This window comes from Prionailurus viverrinus, chromosome A1 (assembly GCF_022837055.1).
Source record: "Prionailurus viverrinus isolate Anna chromosome A1, UM_Priviv_1.0, whole genome shotgun sequence".
Taxonomy (NCBI): Eukaryota; Metazoa; Chordata; class Mammalia; order Carnivora; family Felidae; genus Prionailurus; species Prionailurus viverrinus.
The window spans coordinates 51,525,688-51,549,418 of NC_062561.1; the positions used below are offsets into that span (position 1 = coordinate 51,525,688).

At 32.5% G+C, this 23,731-nt stretch overlaps 1 protein-coding gene across 10 annotated transcripts in view; it reads right to left on the minus strand.

Annotated features, from left to right (window-relative positions):
• MYCBP2 (MYC binding protein 2) overlaps positions 1-23,731 on the minus strand; it is a 286,982-nt gene that overhangs the window by 50,229 nt on the left and 213,022 nt on the right. For 3 of the 10 annotated variants that reach the window (XM_047853582.1, XM_047853551.1, XM_047853541.1), the window contains 5 exons: positions 23,164-23,238; positions 20,409-20,633; positions 19,408-19,540; positions 15,575-15,697; positions 12,741-12,920 (listed from right to left, as the gene is read on the minus strand). In XM_047853582.1, the coding sequence (XP_047709538.1) occupies positions 12,741-12,920; positions 15,575-15,697; positions 19,408-19,540; positions 20,409-20,633; positions 23,164-23,238 (736 nt within the window). The remainder of the gene's footprint in view (positions 1-12,740; positions 12,921-15,574; positions 15,698-19,407; positions 19,541-20,408; positions 20,634-23,163; positions 23,239-23,731) is intronic. The other 7 variants (XM_047853568.1, XM_047853561.1, XM_047853590.1 and 4 more) reach the window with 6 other exon arrangements.

The following is a 23,731-nucleotide window of genomic DNA, read 5'->3' on the forward strand; positions in this document are numbered from 1 at the left end:
GTTCATTAAGCTTAGCTGGTTAGAACTCAAGAGTTTGTGTCCTTTTGGAAAAAAAAAAGAAATGGGAGGATCCTCAGAATCAGTACTACAAGTCTGAATCATGGGACCTTGAAACAAGGAATCAGGAAAACAGAAAAAAAAACCACAGATAAAAACATTCCCTCTTTCCTAGGCAAAGCACTAGCTATTTCTACAGGGTCGCCATTTGTTTCTGGCATTATGCCCTCACGCAATGTGTCTCCTTCCTCATACTTTGCTTTGAGGCATCAGAGCCAGGTTTTCTTTGTCACCAATAAGTAGTCACCCTACATGGTTACCTTTCTTCCCTGAAGTAAAAACTTCTACCTTTAATGCACGTAATATTAATTAGTTGTCAGAAGAAAAGTAATCTGATTAAAGTGATTCAAGTGGTATTAAAAACTGAAAATCCATAAACCTTGCTAGAAGTATTTTTATTTTTTGAAAAAGGCTACCTAGTAAATTGAGATGGTTCTCTTAACTGGTTTTATTGTAGGTATTTCTCTCTCTCTCTCTTCTTTTGAAAAAGGGATGCAAACAAATTTGGATATGTAGGAAAATGTTTTTTGGCTGGCCTGTGTGTGTGTGCGCGCACACATGTGTTTCTAGTATAGGCCAAGGCACTATTGCCACAGAATCTGCCCTTCTAATGGAAGGTCCGTTAAGGAGTGGTATTTTTGTCTGTTACTCTCCATTGATACAATGTTAAGAACAGGTCCTGGAATATAGCATATGCTCAATAAATACTTTTTTCTTCTGCTATTCCCAAATTTCAGATCCTCTGAAAATCTACTTTTTGCAATTAGGACTCCTGAGGCCACAGGGCAAAGGTAACTAGCCACTGTGGTGTGAGAATCAGATGCTTACAAGTCAAGTAATTCTGTAGTAAGACCATGAAGTGTGGCAGCCTATCTAGGGCATATTAATAAACTGAATACTTAGTTTAACTGCAACATGTCAGTGTTCACAGTAATTATTTTCATTCTTTGGATGAATAAAAATAACTATACTAAATATAATGCTCCTCAGTTTCTACAGTTCCTTATCATTCTATCATGAATTTCATTTATCATATGTAGTATATGTTCTTTTTATAAAAGCAGTATAAGAGATTGGGCTAATTTGAGGGAAAAGTCATGGAAAAAAATCACAATATAGAAAAAAAATCCTAGATACTGATACTGTCTTAGGACCTAGAGCACAGATAAAAAGGTGTAACAATCCTGATAAATAATTACTCTCAAACTGTACAAAAGTAGTTTAACAAACTGCTGCTCATCTTATTGATCCAGAAATAGATCCACAGAGAAGTTTTATAAACAAATACACTGTATTTGGTAGAATTAAACATCAGTCTAGTCCTTTCCACTAATTTTTAATGTGTGATGTTTGGGGTCCTATTTTTTGTTGTTGTTATTAATCTGACAGCTGGAAGTGCTTTCACCATCACATTTATTTCAGAAGCTGAACCATAAAGATCAGTAAATCTAGACAAATAGTAGCCAGTAAATCTTTTACATTTGCCAGCCCTCTAAGAGATCAATTCATGAATTGAAAGAGGTTTGCTTTCTAAATCAATGGTGTGCAATTCCTCATAAAGCGAAATCTCTGTGGCTGGCCGAACAATGAAATCTTATGAATATCAGGAACACCACTCGTCATATGTTGGCAAAAAATGTCTGCTATATAGAGAGGGTTGGAGAGTACAGGCACCTATATACTTCATCTCTATGCCTCTAGTGATGGTGAATATTTTCTTAAGATCTCTAAGTGGTGATATCTGAATACCTTTTGGGAGTCCAAGTGCATAAATAATGCAGAATTATTTCTTCCTGAATTGTTAATTGCCAAATTATAAATAACTCCTCTTGAAAAACTTATTTTTCAAAATATATTTCATATATTTTTAAAATAAAATGTCAGGTTTGTTAAGTGTGTAGAACCATGTGCTAACTCATTAATGTTTATCTTCTTCATTTGGGTTTAAAACATTTTGGATCACTGGGTTCTATGCCTAAAACTATGTTAAATAACTTAAATTTAAATAAAGAAATTAAAAAAAAACCCAAAAAACCATTTTGTAGCATGTTGTATTACTAAAAATTGTCATGTTGTGGTTGCTTCAAAGATCAATAAATATAAACAAGTCAATCTAAAAATCTTTAGAGCACACATGATAACTTACACTCATCACTAAATTTAGTTTAATGATTGTAGTTATCATATGTTAAGTTTAAGTGATAACAGGCAAAAATTGTTTAACCTCAATGGAATTCTGTAGAAAAATAATAAAAGACAGGATGGAAATTTAGCACATTCAAACAAATTAGTAAACATGTTAAAAACATTTAACATGTATTTACTCATTAATGCCATTTATAATTTTTTCATGCCCAAATCATGAATCATCAGGCTGTATGTTACCATACTATAAGTAAAATAGTACACTGTGCTATGCCATAATATATATCAGGTTTGACAACACTATATACTGTAGAGATCAGGGACTATAATCCTATTTATTATCCTATGAGACTACATACTATCACTATTAACTGTACAAAGAAGAAACGTAAAAATGTTTTACCCATTTCTAGGAAAAAGGAAAATTACTTGAAAAACTTATGCAATACATTAACCACTGGTGCAAAAAACTTGATAAAATTTTCTTAAAATACAGAATTTTGAGTTTAATTAAATATTAGTTTGAGACAAAAATGAGAGTAGGCACCTGTAGTTTTGTAATGAACTAAAAGCATATTTTTAAACTGCCTGAAATTTTTAAACTGCCTGAAATTTTTAAACTGCCTGAAATCAATTGTCATGGTAACTAAGAAAATACTATAAGGAAGACTCGATGCCAGACAGGACAGGTAGGTTGATATCTATATATCTATATATCTATCCTGATAACTAAGTTAAACTAAAAAACTTCAACTTAATTATCAAAGTGTTTTACATAAAAAACTTAAATAGAAAATGATTTTAACATTCCATAACAGAAAAAGGGGTTTAAGACTAAACCTGTCACGTAGGATACTATGTTCTTACAGATCACAATGTGCTTTATGCCTTATGTGTATATAACATCTTGTTTTGATAATGACTTTACAACTCCCCAAATCAGGCATTTCTTTCTATATACCTACTTTATTTTTAAAGATCTTATACACGTTTGAAATTAAAGTAAATATTCAACCTATAGATATAATAAACATGCATGACAATTAGGATAATTAATACTATAATACTGAATAGACACAACACAAATTACCCCAAAATATCAAATTTTAAATAAAATGATAAACTTTAATCTTAAAAAATGGAATGGGATGGAAATGACTGAGGTGAACTAATAAAACTTCTTTACTGAAACCTCCCATGTTCATCACGAATGGCCCATCAGTGAATGCACGCATACCCACCCTTGAGTTTGTGAGACAGAGATGAGAGAGCAGAGGCAGGCCCAGCTACAGCATAATTTTTGTAAATGCGCTCACGAGAAGCAAGGTTGTGAGATGGAGATTCTATAGTGGAAAACATTGGCAAAGAAGCAGCACAGATTCAATGGAAAAAAAATTCAGCAGAGAACACAAGCAGAAACAAAGCATTTCAAATGGTATGCACAATCACCTTATTAAAAAGTTCATATTCAGCTAAATTTTTCAACAGGTTTATATTTCTCTAAAATTAAAACTGAAAACAAAGGTCAAACTGGTTTAAATTAGTAAAGATAGCTCAAAATGCATTAAAAGCTAAGTAAGACTCATTGCTCTCATAAATCAAAATTGAACATTTCTTTTAGACTAGTATTTCTTTAACTCAGTTTTCTTTTCTTTGGTGCTCATTTACTTATAAATAAAAGTTTATAAGTAAATTTTGTTTTCTTTTGTAAATAGTGGGAGATACAGAAGCATTACTTACAGTTTAGCATAGCTACTGTCACCTGGTTTTCTGTATGGACACACGATTATGATTTTTCCAATATGTATGGAAACATATAGGGTTGACTACTTTTCTGAGTCCATTTTCAGTGGGCAATGTTAGTGCTACTCCCTATATTTAGTGTTTGTTCTGTAAAGCTTATTACTGAGATACCAAATTTTGTTTCATAAAAAGTTTTGCAACACAAACAAAGCAAAGAAAATTTACAAGTCACTGAAAAATGCTAGACACGTTAATGATTTTACCATGCAGAAAATGAAGTACTTAAAATTATCTTTTTTTCAAATAATTAATAGAACCCCTAAATTGTAGTCTTTTCAAAGTTGTATGCTAAAAAAAAGGCTCTATCTAAATCTGAAAAAACATCCATTTTATTTGAAATTTTAACTCATGGCAATTAAATCAACTGAGCTGAAAGAAAGTAGTAAGGGGATAACTTTCCTGTTCATGAAATAAAAAATTGGATACAACATACACTGTTCTCGAAAAGGAAAAGTAATAATTTACTGATTCATTAGTGTGGCCAAGATTAAAGATGGACTACTCAAAAACCAAGAGGTCACTCCCTGCAAGGTATGGACTATGTATTACATGTCAGACATTATTCTGAAAATTGAAGATAAAGAGATGAATAGATATAAAGTCCATGCTCTCATGGCACTTATCTTCAGGTAAAAGGAGAGACAACAAGCAAATATATACTAGGTCAAGTGGTGATGAACTCGGGAGCCACAAGCATGCAGATGCTGAGTGACATTCCATGCCTGGAGAGGACCAGTTAGGGAGTGGGGTCCAGAAGAGACAAAGCCCTGGGACATTCCTAGGAAGACAGAACAGAGGAGGATGCAGAAAAGAGAAATGAATAGTCAATGAGGTAGGAAATATCCAGCAGAAGGTTATTTCAGGGAAAAAAAAGAGCCATCACTCTGTCAACACACTGCTGATACAGCAATAACATGAGATCTGAGAACTGAAGACTGAACTTAGCAAAACAAAAGAGACTAGAGTAATTTCTGTGAATAAGGACAACGGCAAGGACCCCTCGGAGTGGGTCCAAGAGAGAAAAGAAGGAATGTATGGAGAAATGTGACAAACGTGCCCTCAAATCATCTTCACCTAAATTTTAAAAAATGTTAAAATTTTTAATGTTTTTGAGCAAACCTCTTTTTGAACTCTATAAAAACCCAAAGGTACCAGGTGCTGCAAAAGGAATTCTCATGCTATTTAAATCTCATTTACTACAAAGTCTGCAACTCTCACTGAAAATATCAGTTAGGAGGGTACCAGCTTTCCACTGGAGAATTAATTCAAGGGGAATTCAACCTGCAAATGCAAGGATACACTCTTGTGGCTTGCCTGCCAAAATCTGTGAAGACAGGGTTTAGCAGGAGGACATAGAAGCAGAAATCAGAATACTATCATAATTAGAAGCACCCATAAACATAAATGTGAAAAACAAGGACATTTGTAGGATAAGATGTTTGAGGTTTAAGGACAAAGTCCTGGAAGAGGTTTTGAAACCAGAACAGCTCTGGAGTCTCTTCACTGTGTTACAAAGCCTATAAAGATTGAATTCCTAACATTTTTTGAAAGTCTAAAAAAGGCTGTTAAACACCTAAAGAAATTAAGCTGGGACAGACAATTGTTCTACGCATTTAATTTTTACAAAATTTGCTCATATTTGAGCATAGTCTGATATAGTTAACTTTTTAAAAGATTTACATTTTTCAATTTAAAAAGAGAAGCAATCCTTAAGACATACATTGGTATCTATGAACAAAAGAAAAAACATTGATTAACTTTCAGGCAATTTGTTGGAAACTATATAATCATGTTCTTTTTAAAATCTCATTTTATAGGCAAAACAAACAATTATCAAATTCACCTCTGTGGAATTTTGATTCTTTTTGGTACAACATTACAGTTCACTAAAGAGAATATTAACAATATAAAAAACAAGATTTTTCTCCAGTACTCAATGAAGTCAATGTTGTCTATCTGGCATAAAATATCCCCTTATTAACAACAAGGTTCTTCATATGTCATTTATTCTTTGTCTTCTTTGTTTTGGATCCCAACTATTAAGTTCCCTGGAATACTTACTTAGTTCATTTTCTGATCACAGCAACTTTGAGAGTCTACCGTGAATTGTATTTTAAAAAATCACTCCCTAGATGCTACTAATAAAAAAAACATATAACTTTAATTTTTAATAAGGAAAGCATTCTCATTTCAGTTTAACAAGGACAAATTGTGGTTCTGCTGTGAATATGAGAAACTTGACCTTGCTCCTGGGAACATAAACTGGAAAAATCAAGGCATAGGTCACAATCTGGTGGCAGTACACAAAACTGCAGTTCTGAGATTTAAAAGGGAGATATATTCTTTTTCTTTTTTTTAATGTTTATTTTTGAGAGAGAGAGACAGAGTGCAAGCGGTGGAGGGGCAGTGAGAAAGGGAGACACAGAATCTGAAGCAGGCTCCAGGCTCTGAGTTGTCAGCACAGAGCCTGATGTGGGACTCGAACTCGTGAACCATGAGATCATGACCCCAACCGAAGTCGGATACTTAACCGACTGAGGCACCCAGGTGCCCCCATATATTCTTTTTCAATGTTAAGTCAACAATAAGCAATGATCAGAAATATTAAACAGAATATTAGAAAGGGCAGTAGGAATACATTATATTCAGGAGGTCAGGTGTCTAATCACATCACCCATGTCACTATCCTGAGACTCAAACAGGGGAAGTAATAGTGATGGAATTTTTTCCACAGAACATATCAAAGGAGGCTACAAATAACTGGCAGAAATAAACTTCATCTATTTTTACTTTTTGGGTCTTCTAGTTCTCAATATCAAGGAGGCAGTACAGCGGTTATACATTTTTTAGTCCTAGAATTACTGAATGCAATCCTAACATAGATATTTGAAAGAACTTGAGAAAGTTTTATAAATATATCTATGACAATGCTCAAATTTCACTGTATTCTGTCCATGCTTATATATACCTACATTTATGTGTATGTATATGTATTTGTTAAGATATAAGAAAGAAATCTAATTCTATAGATCTTTCCCAAGCAATGATTATAAAATTTCACTGGGTTTATAGAAGAATGATAGGGACAGTGTTCCTGACCTTCTTCACCTGATTTAAATTTCACTGTACATTTATATTCTACTCTGAACAGAATATCAGATATTTTTGACATTATTGATGCCTATAATAGGCAGCAAATGGTTAAGTCTAACTTGATATTTGGCAATTATTTATTTTAAAAATACCTACTTTTAAAAATAATAAAAACTACTTTATTGGTTCTTGAGACAATATATAAACATTCAACATAGTCAAAAGATGACAGTAACTGAACAAAATGCAGATAAAAAATAAATGTAATTAAGTATAATTATTATTCCCACTTCTGTCTAATAATATTTTGGAGAGTTTAAAATAAAGTAATAGTAATTATTACACACTCTTAGCTAGCAGCTGTCTGGACTGACAGCTTTAGATAACAATTATCATTGCATAATCAGTACATCCGGAATCAGAAGAAAAGTGGAATTATGTGAATGCTACGGGAGCTTAAGAAATGGAATAGGAAATAAAATTTAGTCACATAAATATTAGTATAACTAAATGAATTATAAAATAATGAAAGCTGGAATAAAATTTCCAAGTGAAGGATAAAACAGAAATAAGCTTTTCACTAGAAAATAACATTAACCTACATAGGAAAGTCGGAAGGAAGATGATGAAACTCTGTTAAGGTGGATAACCCCCCAAACACAGCATGTGTCTAGATGACTTCTAAACAAAACTGCACCTGCATAAAACATACTCAGAGCATATTACTGAATACACAGTAAATTCGAAGTAACTATGGTTAAGGAATATACAAGATTAAGGAAAAGCATATCATTTCAGAGTTTGTGATGGCTGACCAAGGAAAATTCTGAGCAAAATTTGATGTGTATATATACTAGGCCTGAGAAAGAATAACTTCAAAACATTCCATGAAAAGGTTAAGTATTACTCCTTAAGCCAATAATGTGAAGCACAGGAGGGCTGAAGATGCTATTAAAAATAAAAATCTGGCTCTCCACAAATCTTATTAGTTGCAAAGTTAAAAACGGTAACTACAGATCAGAGAAATCGGACACGTAACCATGTCCTGCCTTCAGAAGGATATAACACTTATGTAGTACAAAGACAGCTAAAACTGAAAACAAAACGAAAAGGTTTTTAGGATAAGATACTTCTGTTTGAAGAGAGAAGAAAAGAGTAGGCACATAAATCCAAGGTTCCATCCATGACGCACCTTCACAGGAGGCAAGTAAACAAATGGACAAATTCTGTGGTATGATTACAATGCAGGACAGAAATGACCTCTAGGTCTTGGAAACAAAGCTGGCCTCTATACTAACATTCATACTAATATTTCAACATAGTGTTATTCTATGAAGAATCGATCTCAAGACAAATAATAAAGTTATACTGTAAAAATGTAAACTGAGGAGAAGCCAGGAAACCTCAATTGTCCCTTTCCAAATTCCTTCCTGCTACTCCTCCACACTGAGAATAAACTGCTGGCTCTCAGGCTGTGATTTCTTCTAGTCTTCCTAGGAGCATAATAGATGTTAAGTGCTTGCATCAAAAGGCAATAATGATATCAAGTGATAACATTTACTGGGCACCCCGCTTTATGGATGAAGTAAAAAGGGCTCAGCTGTGTCACATAACCTACCTAAATAAAGCCAGTGAGTGGCTGAAAGGGAAACCTGAGTTTTAAGTTCTTTCCATCACTTCTTTCCATCTCTATAATGAACACGGTGCTTTAGTATATATTGGTATTCTCAAGCCTAAATAAATATGCATGCAGATACTCACGTGGACATTTTAAGTCATATGTAGCAAATGTTCTGTCTCATTTAAGAATGTGGCATACAGGTGTAACAGAAAAACTTGTTGCAAGATAACCTAGAGGTTTCCTATCTGGGCTTGAAAGTACTGTTATTTTGACATATGTTACATATTGAAAATGTCTGGGAGAATAGTAAATTGTCTTAATTATCATTTTTTCCACAAGAAAAATGAAAATAAACTATTAGGCCTCCTGGACAGTAGATCTTAAATGCCTCAGTCATTTGGAAGTTTTTCAGTTTTGGAGGATCTTGCTTAGGTATAAACTCCTAATTATCATTACTCAGTATAAACTCAGAATTATTAGACTTTGTATTGTCATATTATAGTGGTTTTAATTAGTACTGAAACATACTTCCTCTTCTTTGAACATATACTCTAATATTGGAATACCTAGCATAAAATAACAAGAAACACATGATCTTAAATTCATGGTTTACACAGAAGAAAGTGATAATCTTAGTCATCTAGAGCCAATAAATATTCCTCCAATGCCTATGATGTGTAAGACCCTGTCAGGGGCTATGAGACAGAAAATGATACTTTAAAAGGAATGAATAAAGACAGTGAAAATAAGCAGTGAATTATTCTTACAGAATAATGGCAGAGATATCATTCATAACTTCAGTTCACTAGAACCCTATTGCAAAATCTTACTGATAATTGGAAATAAAAAAGTAAATTATAGAACAGTAAAGAAAAAGCCTATATGCACACTTCTCTCCCTCCCTCAGACCTATACACACATAAGACAAGGAAAATTTGTAATTTTATTTCTGTAATTATTCTACTTCACTAGAAAGTTCAAGTAATATGTGTGTATGTGTAAGTTTGCTACTATAAAAAAGTACCAAATTATTTTCATGTAACAAAATAAGTACCAATTCCAAAGATTAGTGAAAGCTATGCCTCTGGGAAAACAAAACTAAAGAATTATTGATAATTACACTCATAGAAGTTCTAAATAAAGTTAACATATGGGGCAGTTTATATACGTCTATGTAGAGTTTGTATACTTAACTGGGAACTTGACTTATGACATTTAGGAAATCTTTTTTTCCTCTCCAACTATGCTACATTCTGAAAATTAAACTATAAAGTATAAATAAACAACCCAAACAAAGCTAATACTCTAGACTCGGTGCCAGGACAAATGTAGGCAGAAATTTTAAAAATATGTATCAAAGGCCAGTTTTGGCAGCTTTACTCAGTACGCAAAGCTGAATATTTAAAACATGGCCTTTGTAGTCAGTAGAACTGGTCTCACACTCTGGCTTTACCATTTTACTACGTTATTTCTAGGGAAAACCATTTCTGCCGAGCTTCTGTTTCCTTACCTGTAAAATGGAGACATTATCTTAAATGAGGATGTATTAAAGTGTTTAAAGACAGTGTTTAGCACATAGCAGTGACTATCAATATAAGCAAAAAATTAGTACATATAGTCCCCTATACATAATGTTTTCTTTTAGTATCACAAATGTGTAAGACAACAGTGATTCTCATTTTACTAATTAGTAATGAGAAGTTCAGTATGTAGCCGTCTTCTATTGTTTTTTTTTCTTAAAGTTTATTTACTTTGAGAGAGAGAGAGCGTGCCCCCTCTGTGCCCCTGTAGCCATCTTCTAAAGCGAGGTGAACTGCTGGTGTGATGGATGGCAGTGAAGTTCAGGAAAGAATACCTTACTCAGGTAGTCTTAACAACAAGCACACTCTGCCATATTTAATTTTCCCAATATGATGTGATGAATACCATTCAAACTTACTTCCAAAATATTAAAACTATTTTAGATTCCATACTTTTTTTTTTTTTGGTCATACTAAAAATTAAGAATTTTGGTTTCTGGAATTTGTAAAGTCAAACTTCAGTGATATTCTGATGAGAACTAAGAGGTTTAGAAGAAAGAGATACATAATTCCCACTGTTGGAATAGAGACAAACGATGATTCAGAAAACTGGCAACTGAGATATGTTCAGGCCATGATTTCAAATTTGCTCCAAGACGGTGGTAAAAGAAAGCAGTGGTACTGATAACACTCAGACACAAGATGCATACAATTATTTTGACACAATGTCAGTTGGAAACCTATTATTCTTTGAGAGAAATAAGCCTGATTTTATTATGGTCTTTATATTTTGAAATATTTTATTAGATAATTTGGTAAAACAAAAATAATTACACTTTTCTTTCTTTCTTTTTTTTTTTAATTTTTTTTTTTTTAACGTTTATTTATTTTTGAGACAGAGAGAGACCAAGCATGAACAGGGGAGGGTCAGAGAGAGGGAGACACAGAATCTGAAACAGGCTCCAGGCTCTGAGCTGTCAGCACAGAGCCTGACGCGGGGCTCGAACTCACGGACCATGAGATCATGACCCGAGCCGAAGTCGGATGCTTAACCGACTGAGCCACCCAGGCACCCCACTTTTTTTTTTTTTGAGAAGACTTGAAATGACTTTTGGTGTAGAACAAAAATGTTCTTACTTTTTTCTGTTGTCTGCTGCTGCTATGACATTATCAGAGTCATTTCCTGTTTGAAATTTTATATCTAATATGGATTTTCTGCCTAATTATGATTTTTTTGCTTTTTGTTTTTTCTCGTCTTTACCTTTAAGACTTCCTGCAATCTGGGCATATATAAATGTAAAAAAACTATTGCTTCATTAAATGAGTAAACTAAGTTGTCACTTCTCTTTCCTTCATCTGTAATGCTTACCAAAGAAGGAAAAAGCTACTTCTCACACATGACACTGTCATATTTCCTTGAAATTCTTCTTTTAAGACACATTCAATATCCATATATATAGACAATGATTGGCTAGAAATTGATACTACTTATATTTCCAAACTACTTAATTTCATTAAACTTGCCTAATGTATAGTGCAATCCCAGAAAAGTTTATACTCTTGTATACTCTTTATCTAAGGTAGATAATAATATCCTAATGAGTAACATTATTTGCATGATCTGGGACTTTCATGAATTATCTCATTCAGTGAATATGTTTATATATTGTACAGCCGATAACATGAACTGAAAGCCAAGAAGAATATATTGCTGTCATACCACAAGAAGCTTTGAGAAGTTTATGTGGAGGCCTCAAGAAGTTATTAAAAAAAAAAAAAAAAAAAAAGGAACACTTGGTTAAGTGTAATTTGTTTGGGTCTATTTTCCAGATCAATGTGAATTACATCATGGATGGAGGGCTAGAGCAATCTTAGAAGGCATAGCTAAAAGCAAATAATCACTTTAACACATTAAGAACAAGAAAAACAACAACAACAACAACAACAAAAAGCAAGAGAAGAAACAACAATTTGAGAAAATCTGGAAACCTCAAGTTGCTATACATTTCACAGATACCAAATTCACTTAAAAGAAACAAACAAACCTGCCCCGTACCACCTATCCTCTACCCACTGCTATAGTGAAATAGGCCTATTCTCTTGGAGCATCCCTCAGTAACAAAAATCCAGTGTAAAACAATGAAAATTAGCTCTGTAAGTGATGCTTAGTATAGTCATGCATTTTATATAAAAAAATTTAAATGAAAGGTTTTTCTTAACATGCTTTATGTATGTATTTGCTTATGCTGGAATTAGAGAGCATAATAGCCATACTTTAATAACTATACTTAATAAAAAAATGTGTGATTAAAAAACAAATGTCTTAGCTGCACAATGTCTTAGCTCAGAATAGCTTAAATCCTTCAAAAATGTGGAAAGGGATAACATCTTCATGAAATAAAATCAGTCAAGTGAGTTGATAAATAATTAGTAACTGATAAACAACTCAGAACAAAGCTTCAGAAATGGTTTGATGAGGCAGGTAAGGCTGACAGACTTACTCTGAAGCTGAGGCTGCTGGAAGGAAAGGGGCTGTCCGAACACAAATGGGCTGTGGACTAGGGAAGAGGGAGGTTTTGCAGCTTGATCAAAGATGGAAGGAGCTGGGAGATTGGGCCGAGACTGAATGGAATTCAATATGGCACTCAGTTGGTCACCTGCAGTGGGCAAAACAGTCAAAACTACAACTTGTTATTAATTAACATCCAAAATGGCAAAGAATATGGTGCTTTATGACATTCAGATAAAGTTAAACACTAAATAAAACTATGCCAACTCAGGAATGAGTGGAAGTTGGTGATCATTATTCTCAAATTAGGGACCAAATGTTGTTATGTTGTTTTAATAATCTTATATAACAGCCCACCTATGAAAACAAATTCATGAAAATTTACACACAACATTGAGCAGCAGTGTGGGGGAATTCAGAGTCTATGAAGAATCTATGATAGAGAGGTTGACTTAATATCATACAAGTGTAAACTGAGATCTAAGCAAATGATGTCTTCTACATAATACCTAATAAATGACTAAATAACTCCACCTCATATGCAGTACTCTTCATGCAGAAAATAAGCAAATAATAGGAAAACGTTTTTTTAAGTAAATGTAGAACTGAAGGGAGGCAAAGTATATGTTATTAACTTAGTAATATATTTACATTAGAGTTAATAAATTATTATTTTCTTTTTTTAAATTGTTACTGCCAAAGAAATTATACTTCTTAAAGCATGAGCTCCTTTGCTTGGATGGATAATATAACAATCTTTAAGACTTATAAGATAAAAAGGAGTATGAGCTATCTAATTGGAATAGTATCTCAAGTATGAATTCTGACATTCTCCCTTGAAATTACATACACCGGACTTTAACAGAAAAATATTTTTAAAACTATGAAACAATATAATTAGATGGATGATCCTTAGCTTCTTCTTTAGGAGATTATATGTATTAAGTATTTTAAATAATACTGAAAAAGAGAAGCAGAAAAAATATATCTAGATTAGTTGATGTAAAAACTGGAACACAGTACCTTTCCAGCCATATTCCCTAAATATAATAAAGTTTCTTAAGTGAAGACTTCAAATGAAACAGCAAGAAAGAATAGACTTATATGGAAAGAACTGTATACATAGCTATATATGTCCACTTTTCAAAAATTTATGTTGTAGATTTCAGGAAGGATTTTAGAAATTATGAAGAATTTTATAGAATTAAGAATAAAGAATTTTTATAAAAAAAATTCTTGATCTTGGACAGTATAAACAGTTAAAAAATGGGAATTAGTTTAAAGGTAAGTTCATTAACAAAGGTCAGATATATTTAATTAGATTTAAGTTTCTTAATATTCCTTTGCACCATCTAAGTATTTTAAAAGCCTATTAAAAAATACGAACAATGTAAGCAAAAATTACACTTTTAAAAAGCGGTCCTTCATTATTTCTATTTAATAACAAATGTTATCAGCAATGTTTGTCTCTTAAAAGTTGATTTAAATTCCTACACGATATTTAAGTAAATTATATTTTGAAGACTGATTTAAAGTGAGAGCCACCAGTATAATTTAGACACTTTAGAGACTGACAGCATACAATTTGAATTAAACATGGCTCCAGAACAGACTACTAATGAAGTAGAGTAGTAGTGAATAAACACTGAGATTTTAATTTAAGGATTGATAATGGGAGAGAGAAAAGGACATGAAGAAAACACCATCAAGCATTTCCCCTACTTAAGTATGAAAGTCTAGCTCAAGTTAGTTGCAATCTGAGCTACCAGAAATGAGCAAGCAGGCAGTCCCCAAGTCTGCAGGATAGACCAACACAATAGAGTAGGAAAAGCCACAAGGAAATCTTGTAGCTAGGCTTCTTTCACATAAATACTTTGTGGAAAGCAATAAAGATATCAAACATGTGGTTTTATTTTAAACTGAATATCTCCTCTACATTGATGTCATTTTGCATTTTATTGATGACTTCATTATTTCATTCGCTCTGCAAGTCTAATGATGCTGTATTTGTTCTTCGAAATCAAATCCTATGAATTAGTGTAAATGACATTTTACAGTAAAATTATTTCCATGTAGGCTATCTTCTCCCTCCTACCCATCATCCCACTTGTATGCTACTTGCTGACAATATGCTGATTTAGAAGGAGTCAGGATCATATGTGTAGAAAAGAAAAGGAATGTGCCTGAATTTTAGATGAAATCCAAGTATAAATTATTCTGAAATAATTATTGTTTGGATCGTCCATCATGTTGGTCTCTTCTAATACTGCAGACAAAACCAGCTACACACATTTTATTTCTTTGGCTTGGGTTTTTGTTTTCCTTTTTACAACTTTCTGATTTCATTATACATACCAAACCCGAATATAGCCTATTTCACATAATTCTAAATTAACTAAGATAACATGGCTAAACATTCAAAACCATGTGTATGTAATAAAGCTGACATGTAATATTACTTAAAACATTTTGATTTTAAATGGATCATTGTGGAAGGTTCCTTTTTGCTCATTAACACTACTATTAATAATAAGTGAATGATAAAAACAATAGTTCTTTTACTAGATACAGTGTCATTGAATTTATGATGTGAATTCACAGTGAGTATCTTTAAATAGGAGCAAATAAGCAAAAACTACAAACATAAACTAAAACTGGTAAAAATGACACTCTAAAAGAACACCTCTGCAAACATTTTGATTGTTAGTTTTCTAGGAACAAACTTTAATAAAGTTTTGTGGGTGAACAGTAATAAAAATGGTTCAAAGAGAAGGTAATAAAAATATTAAAGTTGGGTAGGTAAAAGACTCACTTTCAAACACCTACCTTTATTATTTCCAAGTCCATAATCAAATCCTTGGGCACTGCAACTTGCCCCTTTATTAAAAGCTTGCACTGAGAAAGGGCTTGGAGGAGGAGTCTGAGAATTTTGATCCAGAAGAACTTGTTCTATAATAAAAGACACAGCTATAAAATTAGTTTCTTATATGCTACTCCCCTATTCATAGAATGAAGAGAAAGTTGCCAAGAAATACTTTATGATGGTTAGATTTTAAAACCTCACATTTAGATTTGATAGGTCATTGATACTGACAAATTATACGACAAATCTTTGTTTTCATTATCAAATACACAGTGAAACTTAGAAACTGGATATGGTCTTATGAAGCCAATTTACTTTCATTGTGGCTGGATACATCATTGAATGCATACTAGTATTTTTGGACCCAGGAGCTCCAATTTGTGACAGATTTATACAAGAGCACTTTATAAAATAAAAATGGGTACCCTATAAACCAGAAATCAAAATATTTTGTATATTAGCACTCAAATAGAAATGTCTAAATATATGCTCTTTTTTTTTTCCTATTTGAATGCTAATATACAAAATATTTTTAGTTCTGAATGTAAAAATTGTGGAAAATTTAACTTTTAACTTATTTTTACTTATTATATAAGGACATTTCCTCTAAATTAAAGGATGATAAATCAGGTCACATAGAGCTATTCACACATGCTCAAGTCAATAAATGTATCGTAATTCTTATTTCAAGGAAAAAAGGCAAGTATTTCATCCAGTTTACAACATAAATTAATAAACTAAGGTATCCTTTATTATCAATGAGATGGCCATAAGACCTTGTATGATATAATACTAAAAACACAAATACCGTAATTCAATAGTCATATTAATGCCAGCTAAAAAAGGGCAAAATAAAATCTGTCAAATGCAAGGTAAAAGGAGAAAAAGTATCTATTCTATCAAAACAACTTTACAGATAATGAAGTCTTGAGTATATTTTTTAGAAATCAAGATCTCTTCAAAAAGAAAATGGAACTAGAAAATGTGGTGTTTTCTTCCACTTGCATTTTCCTTTCACTTACATTTCTAGACTTTTTTCAAGAAGTCAATCCCCCAGCACTTCCCTTAGGCAATAGTGTTTAGTGTCAGATATCTCAGCAGTGGAATAGGTTTTCTGGAAAATACTCAGGAACACTAATCTGAATGGGAAAGACAGCATCATCCCTCTCACCCTCTAGACTCAGAATGGTCTCAGCATCAAGTATAAGGACTGTTTTTAACCAGACCAGTAACTTTGCCTACTAGCTTTATTTGCAAATATCAAAGACCTAGAAATAATTTTTACCAAGAGCAAAGTTTTGTTGTACTTCTACTACCTCATACAAATTACTATAGTGCCAAATCCTCTTACTTCCACATTAAATACAGTTACATACTAATATCGACGAGCAGACTATTTGGATACAACATCAACTAATCGTAGTGATTTTCAGGCACTAACTTCTTAACACTTTTTCCTGATCACCCCAGGTCTTACGTTAAAAACTTAACATCACTTTATATAAGAGCAAAGGACCATTAAGTGTTGATAGAGAGAAATTTAAACTTCTCTTACACTGCTTTTAGGGTTGAATATCTTACTTAGCAGAAATAATATACTAATTTAAGAAGCATTTTAACTAAGAAGAACCGTCTACCTTCTAAGTATATAGAAATAAAACTCTCCATTTAAAACTCAGTCTTCAGTATAGAGGGCATTTTACATTTTAATCATAACAGCTAACCTTACCATCTGCTAGTTTTATGTTATTATTTGTTCATTTAGATTTCATATGGAACTTATAAATCATTTTCATTTTGTAAACGAGAAAACTGAAGCACAGAGACATCAGGTTAACTTGGCCAAGGTTACACAACTGAAAAGCTGTGGCGCTGGTATCTGTACCTTAGCAGTCCAGCTCCAGAGTTCACTCTTACACTTAAGCTATATTGACAGTTAAAAAAATAATTAAGCTAGGAAGTTACTCTGATAGTTACCCAAACCATTCTCATATTATTTACCTATGTCTTATAAAAAGCTGACCTCACTTTATGTATTTTCATTTATATCAGAATATGCATATATAGTGGAAATGTTTAGGAACTTCTGAATATGTAATATATATATTAAGTATATTATAAATGGGAAGGTTATTTTGTAAAACGTCTAAGTTTCATCAAATGAAGCCGTTCTCATTCTCACAACATAATGAAGAATAGGTATACCAACCCAGAACATTATTTTACAATCACATCAGCTGTGACTACGAAGTGTGTCTGTAAAGACAAGGGAAGTAGCAGGTTCTCAGATTCTATTCAATGATTACTGACACAGAGTAGTGTGCTGTAATGAGCACAGCATCTCAAATACAAATGCAGTTTCTGGCTCAGGTAATACATCTGCCATACATCTAGCTATATAACCACAGGCAAAAGTCATTTCAAATCCATGACCTTTAGTTTCCTTACCTGTAAAATGAAAATTATAGAACTTATTCAAAGGCTTATTGTGGGGAAAAAAAGGAAAAATGTTTAATGTATACTGTTAATACAGTAAAACCCTGGTTTATGAGCATGATTGTTCTGGAAACATGCTTGTAATCCAAAGCAGTCGTATATCAAAGCGAATTTCAAGAACCACTGGCTAAGTTGTGATCATGTGACATTCGGTGTCAGGTACTACTTGTATTGCAAGACATCGCTCATTTATCAAGTTAAAATTTAGGATAAATGTTTGCTCGCCTTGCGGAACACTCACAGGACAAGTTATTTGCAACCCAAGGTTTTACTGTAGTCTAAATGTACTCTGTCATTCATGAAGTTTCAAACTTTTAAAAGGTCTATTTATACTTATGGCCATATTGCCTCCTGGATGGTAAATACTATGTATTTATTCTCTGTTGGATAAATATGCATGTTCTTTCATTTATCTGACCTTTTCCTATAAATTTTAGGATTTGGAAGAAAAAAATCTATGCTCGACTTATCCACTTATTTTGATGCCCTAATATTTTTGTGATTCAACTTGTATTTATAAAACTTAATATGCAATTAAGTGCCAAAACTGTTTCAGAACTAGAAATACAAAGATTAAAAACCCTGTGCCTGTCCACAAGGGACTCACAATCTCGATATAAAGAAATAAAAATTAACTTCAGTATGATATCAGTTTTATTCTAGCGGTAAATATAGTTCTTTAGGAACTTAGGATTCTTGACTCTGTAAGGATCAGTTAAAGCTTCACCCAAGTGATGACATGGTCTGAACTTGGAAAAACTATGTTTTTGTCCCAGGAGAATGAAGAGAAGGGGACAATAAAGAAAAGTTTTTATTAACTGAGATTACTGAAAAAGATGAAGTTGAAAGCTGAAACTCTAACAACAAAATAGGAACCCCCCAAAAGATGCTATGCATTTATCCAATGCTCCTATCCTGAGACAAAATTAAATCAAATGAAATTGCCTAGGAGAAGTACTATGATTGACAATTTGAAAAGTGAACTTCCATTTAGTGTTTAAAAAAAAGGTAAAACATTCAATCCTGGACTGGCATAGAATAAGGAGTCATACAAATCTACATCAATGGGAAAAAAAAGAAAACATAGTTTGCAAAGATGGATTCATATGTTTCACATTTTCTTTTAACTCTCTTCGTACATGTGCTGAGTACCCATTATTTTCACAAACAAATTTTAAGAATTGTAAGAATTTTTAACTTCAGTTTTTCTCTTTACTTAAAAAATAAACACACAAAAAAGTTGTTTACTTCTGCATTTCAAAGGTTAATCAGAATAAATCACAAATTTAAGCCAACTTGCCATCTTCATGTCGAAGGTATTGGTTTCCGCCTCTGTCTCTAGCTAAGGACCATGCCTCTCCTTCATCACTCTCACAGAACTCTACCATGCTGTTCTTATCCAGCTGCACCCACGCACCTTCAGAATTGGTTACCTAGCACATAACAAAAAGCACGATTGATTGGCTTGATTCTTTCAGGGTACTCAGGCTGAAAACCAGCAAAAAGTTTAAGTGTTTGAATAGGGTAAGCATTCCAAAAATTACCATGAAATTAGTTTCTGAAATTAAGACCACAGCCTGAGGTAAGACAGAAATCAATAAAAAGTTCTGTAAAATGCTGCTTATTTATGACTTCAGTAAAAATAATAACTTTTAAGGCACAGGACAACCTCTAAATAACTTTACACATTACCCCAAAACACGTGGCGCTCTCTCTCTTTTTTTTTGTTTTGGCACCTAAAATATCCCAACATAGCAAACTATTATTTAGATTGGTAGTGTCTATAATACAACTTGAAAATGACCCTGACACTGAGAAATAGCATGACACACTACATCTTCAAGCTCATCAGCTGAGGCAAATGCCACCATTAACTAAAAAGTTTTATTTGCTCAGGACTTCAGTGAGACACATAAATGAGAACAAAGAAATGAACTCTTTGTATATGTCACATCTCCATACCAATTCATAGTAAATATTTTAAAGTGCTGTTAACCCATGACATCATAGTACATTTATAATAATGAAAGGATATATGTACATACCAAACATTCATATATACAATACAAATCATTTTGTTAATATAAATACTGTTTTCAGAAGGATAATTATGAGAATAAAATTACTTAAAAAAGAAGCACAGAAAAATGATGTTAGTAGTATTTGCATTACAAGTAAGGATAAAGAACATTAACGTTTAAAAACCTGGGATGGAAATGGCAACCTTTGGAAGGAAGAGATGCTCTGGTATTATATTAAAAAGGAATAATTTAGAAGTCATGAAGCTACAAGAATCCATACCTCTCCCACTGCTTTGACTTTGTTTCCCAGAACTAACATTCCAATTGGGATACCTCTAAGGTTAGGGCAGCTTCTGATGTTGTGACCGGAAGGTCCCGTCTTCACTACCTTGTACATGCCTGGCCCTCCTCGCAAGAACGGCATATCTTGTTCTTGCATTGTTGCTTCCTGTGGGCAGCAGGAGTTTATATCTTTGAAAAAGTCATCAGTATTAGTTTTAGGTTCCTGAAAATTTGAATAGGAAAAAAAAATAAACAAAATACAATCTATTACCACTTTCAACATCCTATTATTAATAGCTTTTACAGCAAGTCTTTAATACTATCAAATAAGAGAATACATATCCAAAAATAACTGAAGTATACACATTAACACGACTACCAAAGAATCTTTTAATGTTTCAATGCTGAGTAATATTAAAAGAAGAGAAGAAAATATAGCAGAAAGAGCGAATGAACCTCTGGCTTTTGCCCACCACAATTTAAGAAATATATAGTACTTGATTTTATTTTTATTTTTTAATGAAATATTAAACAGTAGGAAAAACAAAAATAATATACTCTGTGAACCACAACTGAATAATTTTGAGTCATTATTACTGCATTGCTGTATGTTGGTACAGGTTAAAAAGTCTAAATCCTCATTTCCTTCCACTTTGTAATAATTACTTACAAATAGAGAAAACACGTGTGAAGATTCTAGAAACTTGTCTATAAACAGGATAGCAATGACAAAAAATGTGCATAAAATATAGCTACATCTTAATATCTACTAGGTTAAGGATAAATATAAGAATGCTTATAAGATTTTAACAACTCATACTTCCTTAATGTAATACAAATAAAGATGTCCTGCTAGATCTGCTAGGCCAATACTAAACAATGATATATTAATGCTATTAACAGAAAAAGATGATCATGCTTTTAGACAGATTAATATCAAAGATGCATTTTTACATAAATACAATGCATTTAGATATAAAAGAATCACTTCTAAAATGAAAGAAAAGGACATGCCCAAAATTTTCTATTGAATCTGAATGAAATTGTTCCCTATGTGAATGCAATAAAGATAAATAATAACCTTCTCATATTTGCTCTTTGTGAAGGAGTAAAGTTCCACACTGGGGGCTCTTCCATTGTCATTATTACTTCTTTAAAACAGATTTAAACTGTACTTTTAAATACAGTAGTAAAGACTCTACAAATTATTTTATGTTTAAATATAACAAAAGATGACCCTAATGCGGCACTTATTTAAACAGTGCATTAAAATTAAATTAATATTTAGTAATACCATAAACATGGAATAAAAATGAAAAAAACACTAATATACTATTTATGCAAGATAAAATACTACTAAATAGCTCTATCCCTCTAAGTAGTCTCATACTAAAGGGTCTTCCTTTCTATAATAAAAAATTAAAAATGAAATTCTTAAGTTAAAAAAATGTAGATTCAAGAATTCTGTGTACCTGTGACTTTAACTCAGTATATGGTCAGGGAAAATTTTTACCCACTATTAACCTTCACATAATATTCTATTAATTTCATTGTGGTGATGAATAACTTTTAGGTGTATAAATATGTACTATGGACAATATTTATTTACGTTTAATATAATAATACTTGAAAAATGTAGATTTATAATCTAAAATAAACTTAAAATATGCATTGTACACACCCATGCATATATACTCACAAAAACTTACATATGAATAAAGAGTGTGCTCAAAATGAAAATGGAGGGTCAGGTCTAAACTTTAAACTGTGCTACTACACTAACAAGGTTTTCAGTAAACATTTAAAAGTATCTAGTTGTGAATAACCAATTTCAGTAAATACATCAGGCTATTTCATAGTTGGAAGAGGCAAGTTAGTCCTATTTACAACCATTTTTTAAAAAATTACATGGTATGATGTCAAAAATAACAAGCAAATATTAGTAGATTTAGTGAAAAATCAATTTTACTGGTATTCACTGATATATTTAGAGCATTTAATTAAGTTATAACAGTATTTCCAAACTTTGGTCATTCAGCAGAACACAAGAGACGAGTCTTGGCAAAAACGAATAATAATTGCAAGTTGTTCAGCGAAAGGCAATATATGAGAACTTTTATTAAAATATTTAATATTTTATTGAATAAAGAAACTATGCAAATTAATAACTGTTAAACAAAGTCTATCCATTTTTTTTTATAGTGCAGAGAATGAAAAGAACTGACAGACAAATAAGTCATAGAAGTATGGTTGCCATTCTCAAAGAACCCTAATATACATGCTTTAGCCAATACAGAAATGGAAGACCTGGGGACCAGTGTAAGAAATGGATGAAGTGCAATGTAATTTTTTTTCTCTTTGCATTCCCACCCCATCCTCAGATGAATATCCAAAAGGGCATTGTGAAAAGCTAGGGAAGAAGAGAAGAGCCATGGATTTGGGACTTTCCCATCAAAACAAGCAAGCTGAGAAAGCCAGATGTGGATGTAATTATGGGAGAAGCTAGTCATAAATTAAATACAGCAAATTTGAAGTCACATAAAAGTTCAAATTAAACTAATAATACATTCTTTGACAAAAGCAGAGGGAAAAGGATTACCAGGGAAACTCAATTGTAGCACTTTGTGTCGATCTTTTTCGGCAAAAAGTCTTTCATTAACCTTAAGCAAAGGCTTCAAAAGATAGAAGGCAAAATTTGTTATACATGCTGAAATACCTGAATATTGTTTGACTGTTCCTTACAGTTAACTCACCTGGGGAAAAAAAGCTTTGGAAGTCCATGAATATACGTCCAAGTCCCTGACTCCTTGGCTAGCATTAAAGATACTCTGAGCGACAAAGTTTAAGAAAGAAAAATATCAACAAAGAAAGGGAACAGGATATTATCTACAGAAGATGTGTTCACAGTAACAACATTGTTCTGTACTCTAGCACCAGCACTGTGATATTATTTTACTACAGGGAAACTGAAGCCACCTGAGTAAACCATACAGCAAAGAAAGACTGATAAATAAGTTTTTGTCAAAAGCTCTCCATGGATATAGTGTGTCATGCCATTTACTAAAATTAAGAGCCAGACATTGGTTTAAAGCTTAAGACAGTCAATGCAAGCAGGAAACCTTAAAACTCTTTTAAATGACGACGTATCTGTTCCAATACAAGCCAGATTTGTTTTATGACAGAAAACAGTCTGCTGTTTTATAAAGAAAAGGTAAATAATATAGATTGTATAGATAGTGCAACTATTATTATGAATATTAATGGCATGGAGAATCTGTGAACATTTCCACTTTTTAAAATACAAAAAACATCAAGAAGTCA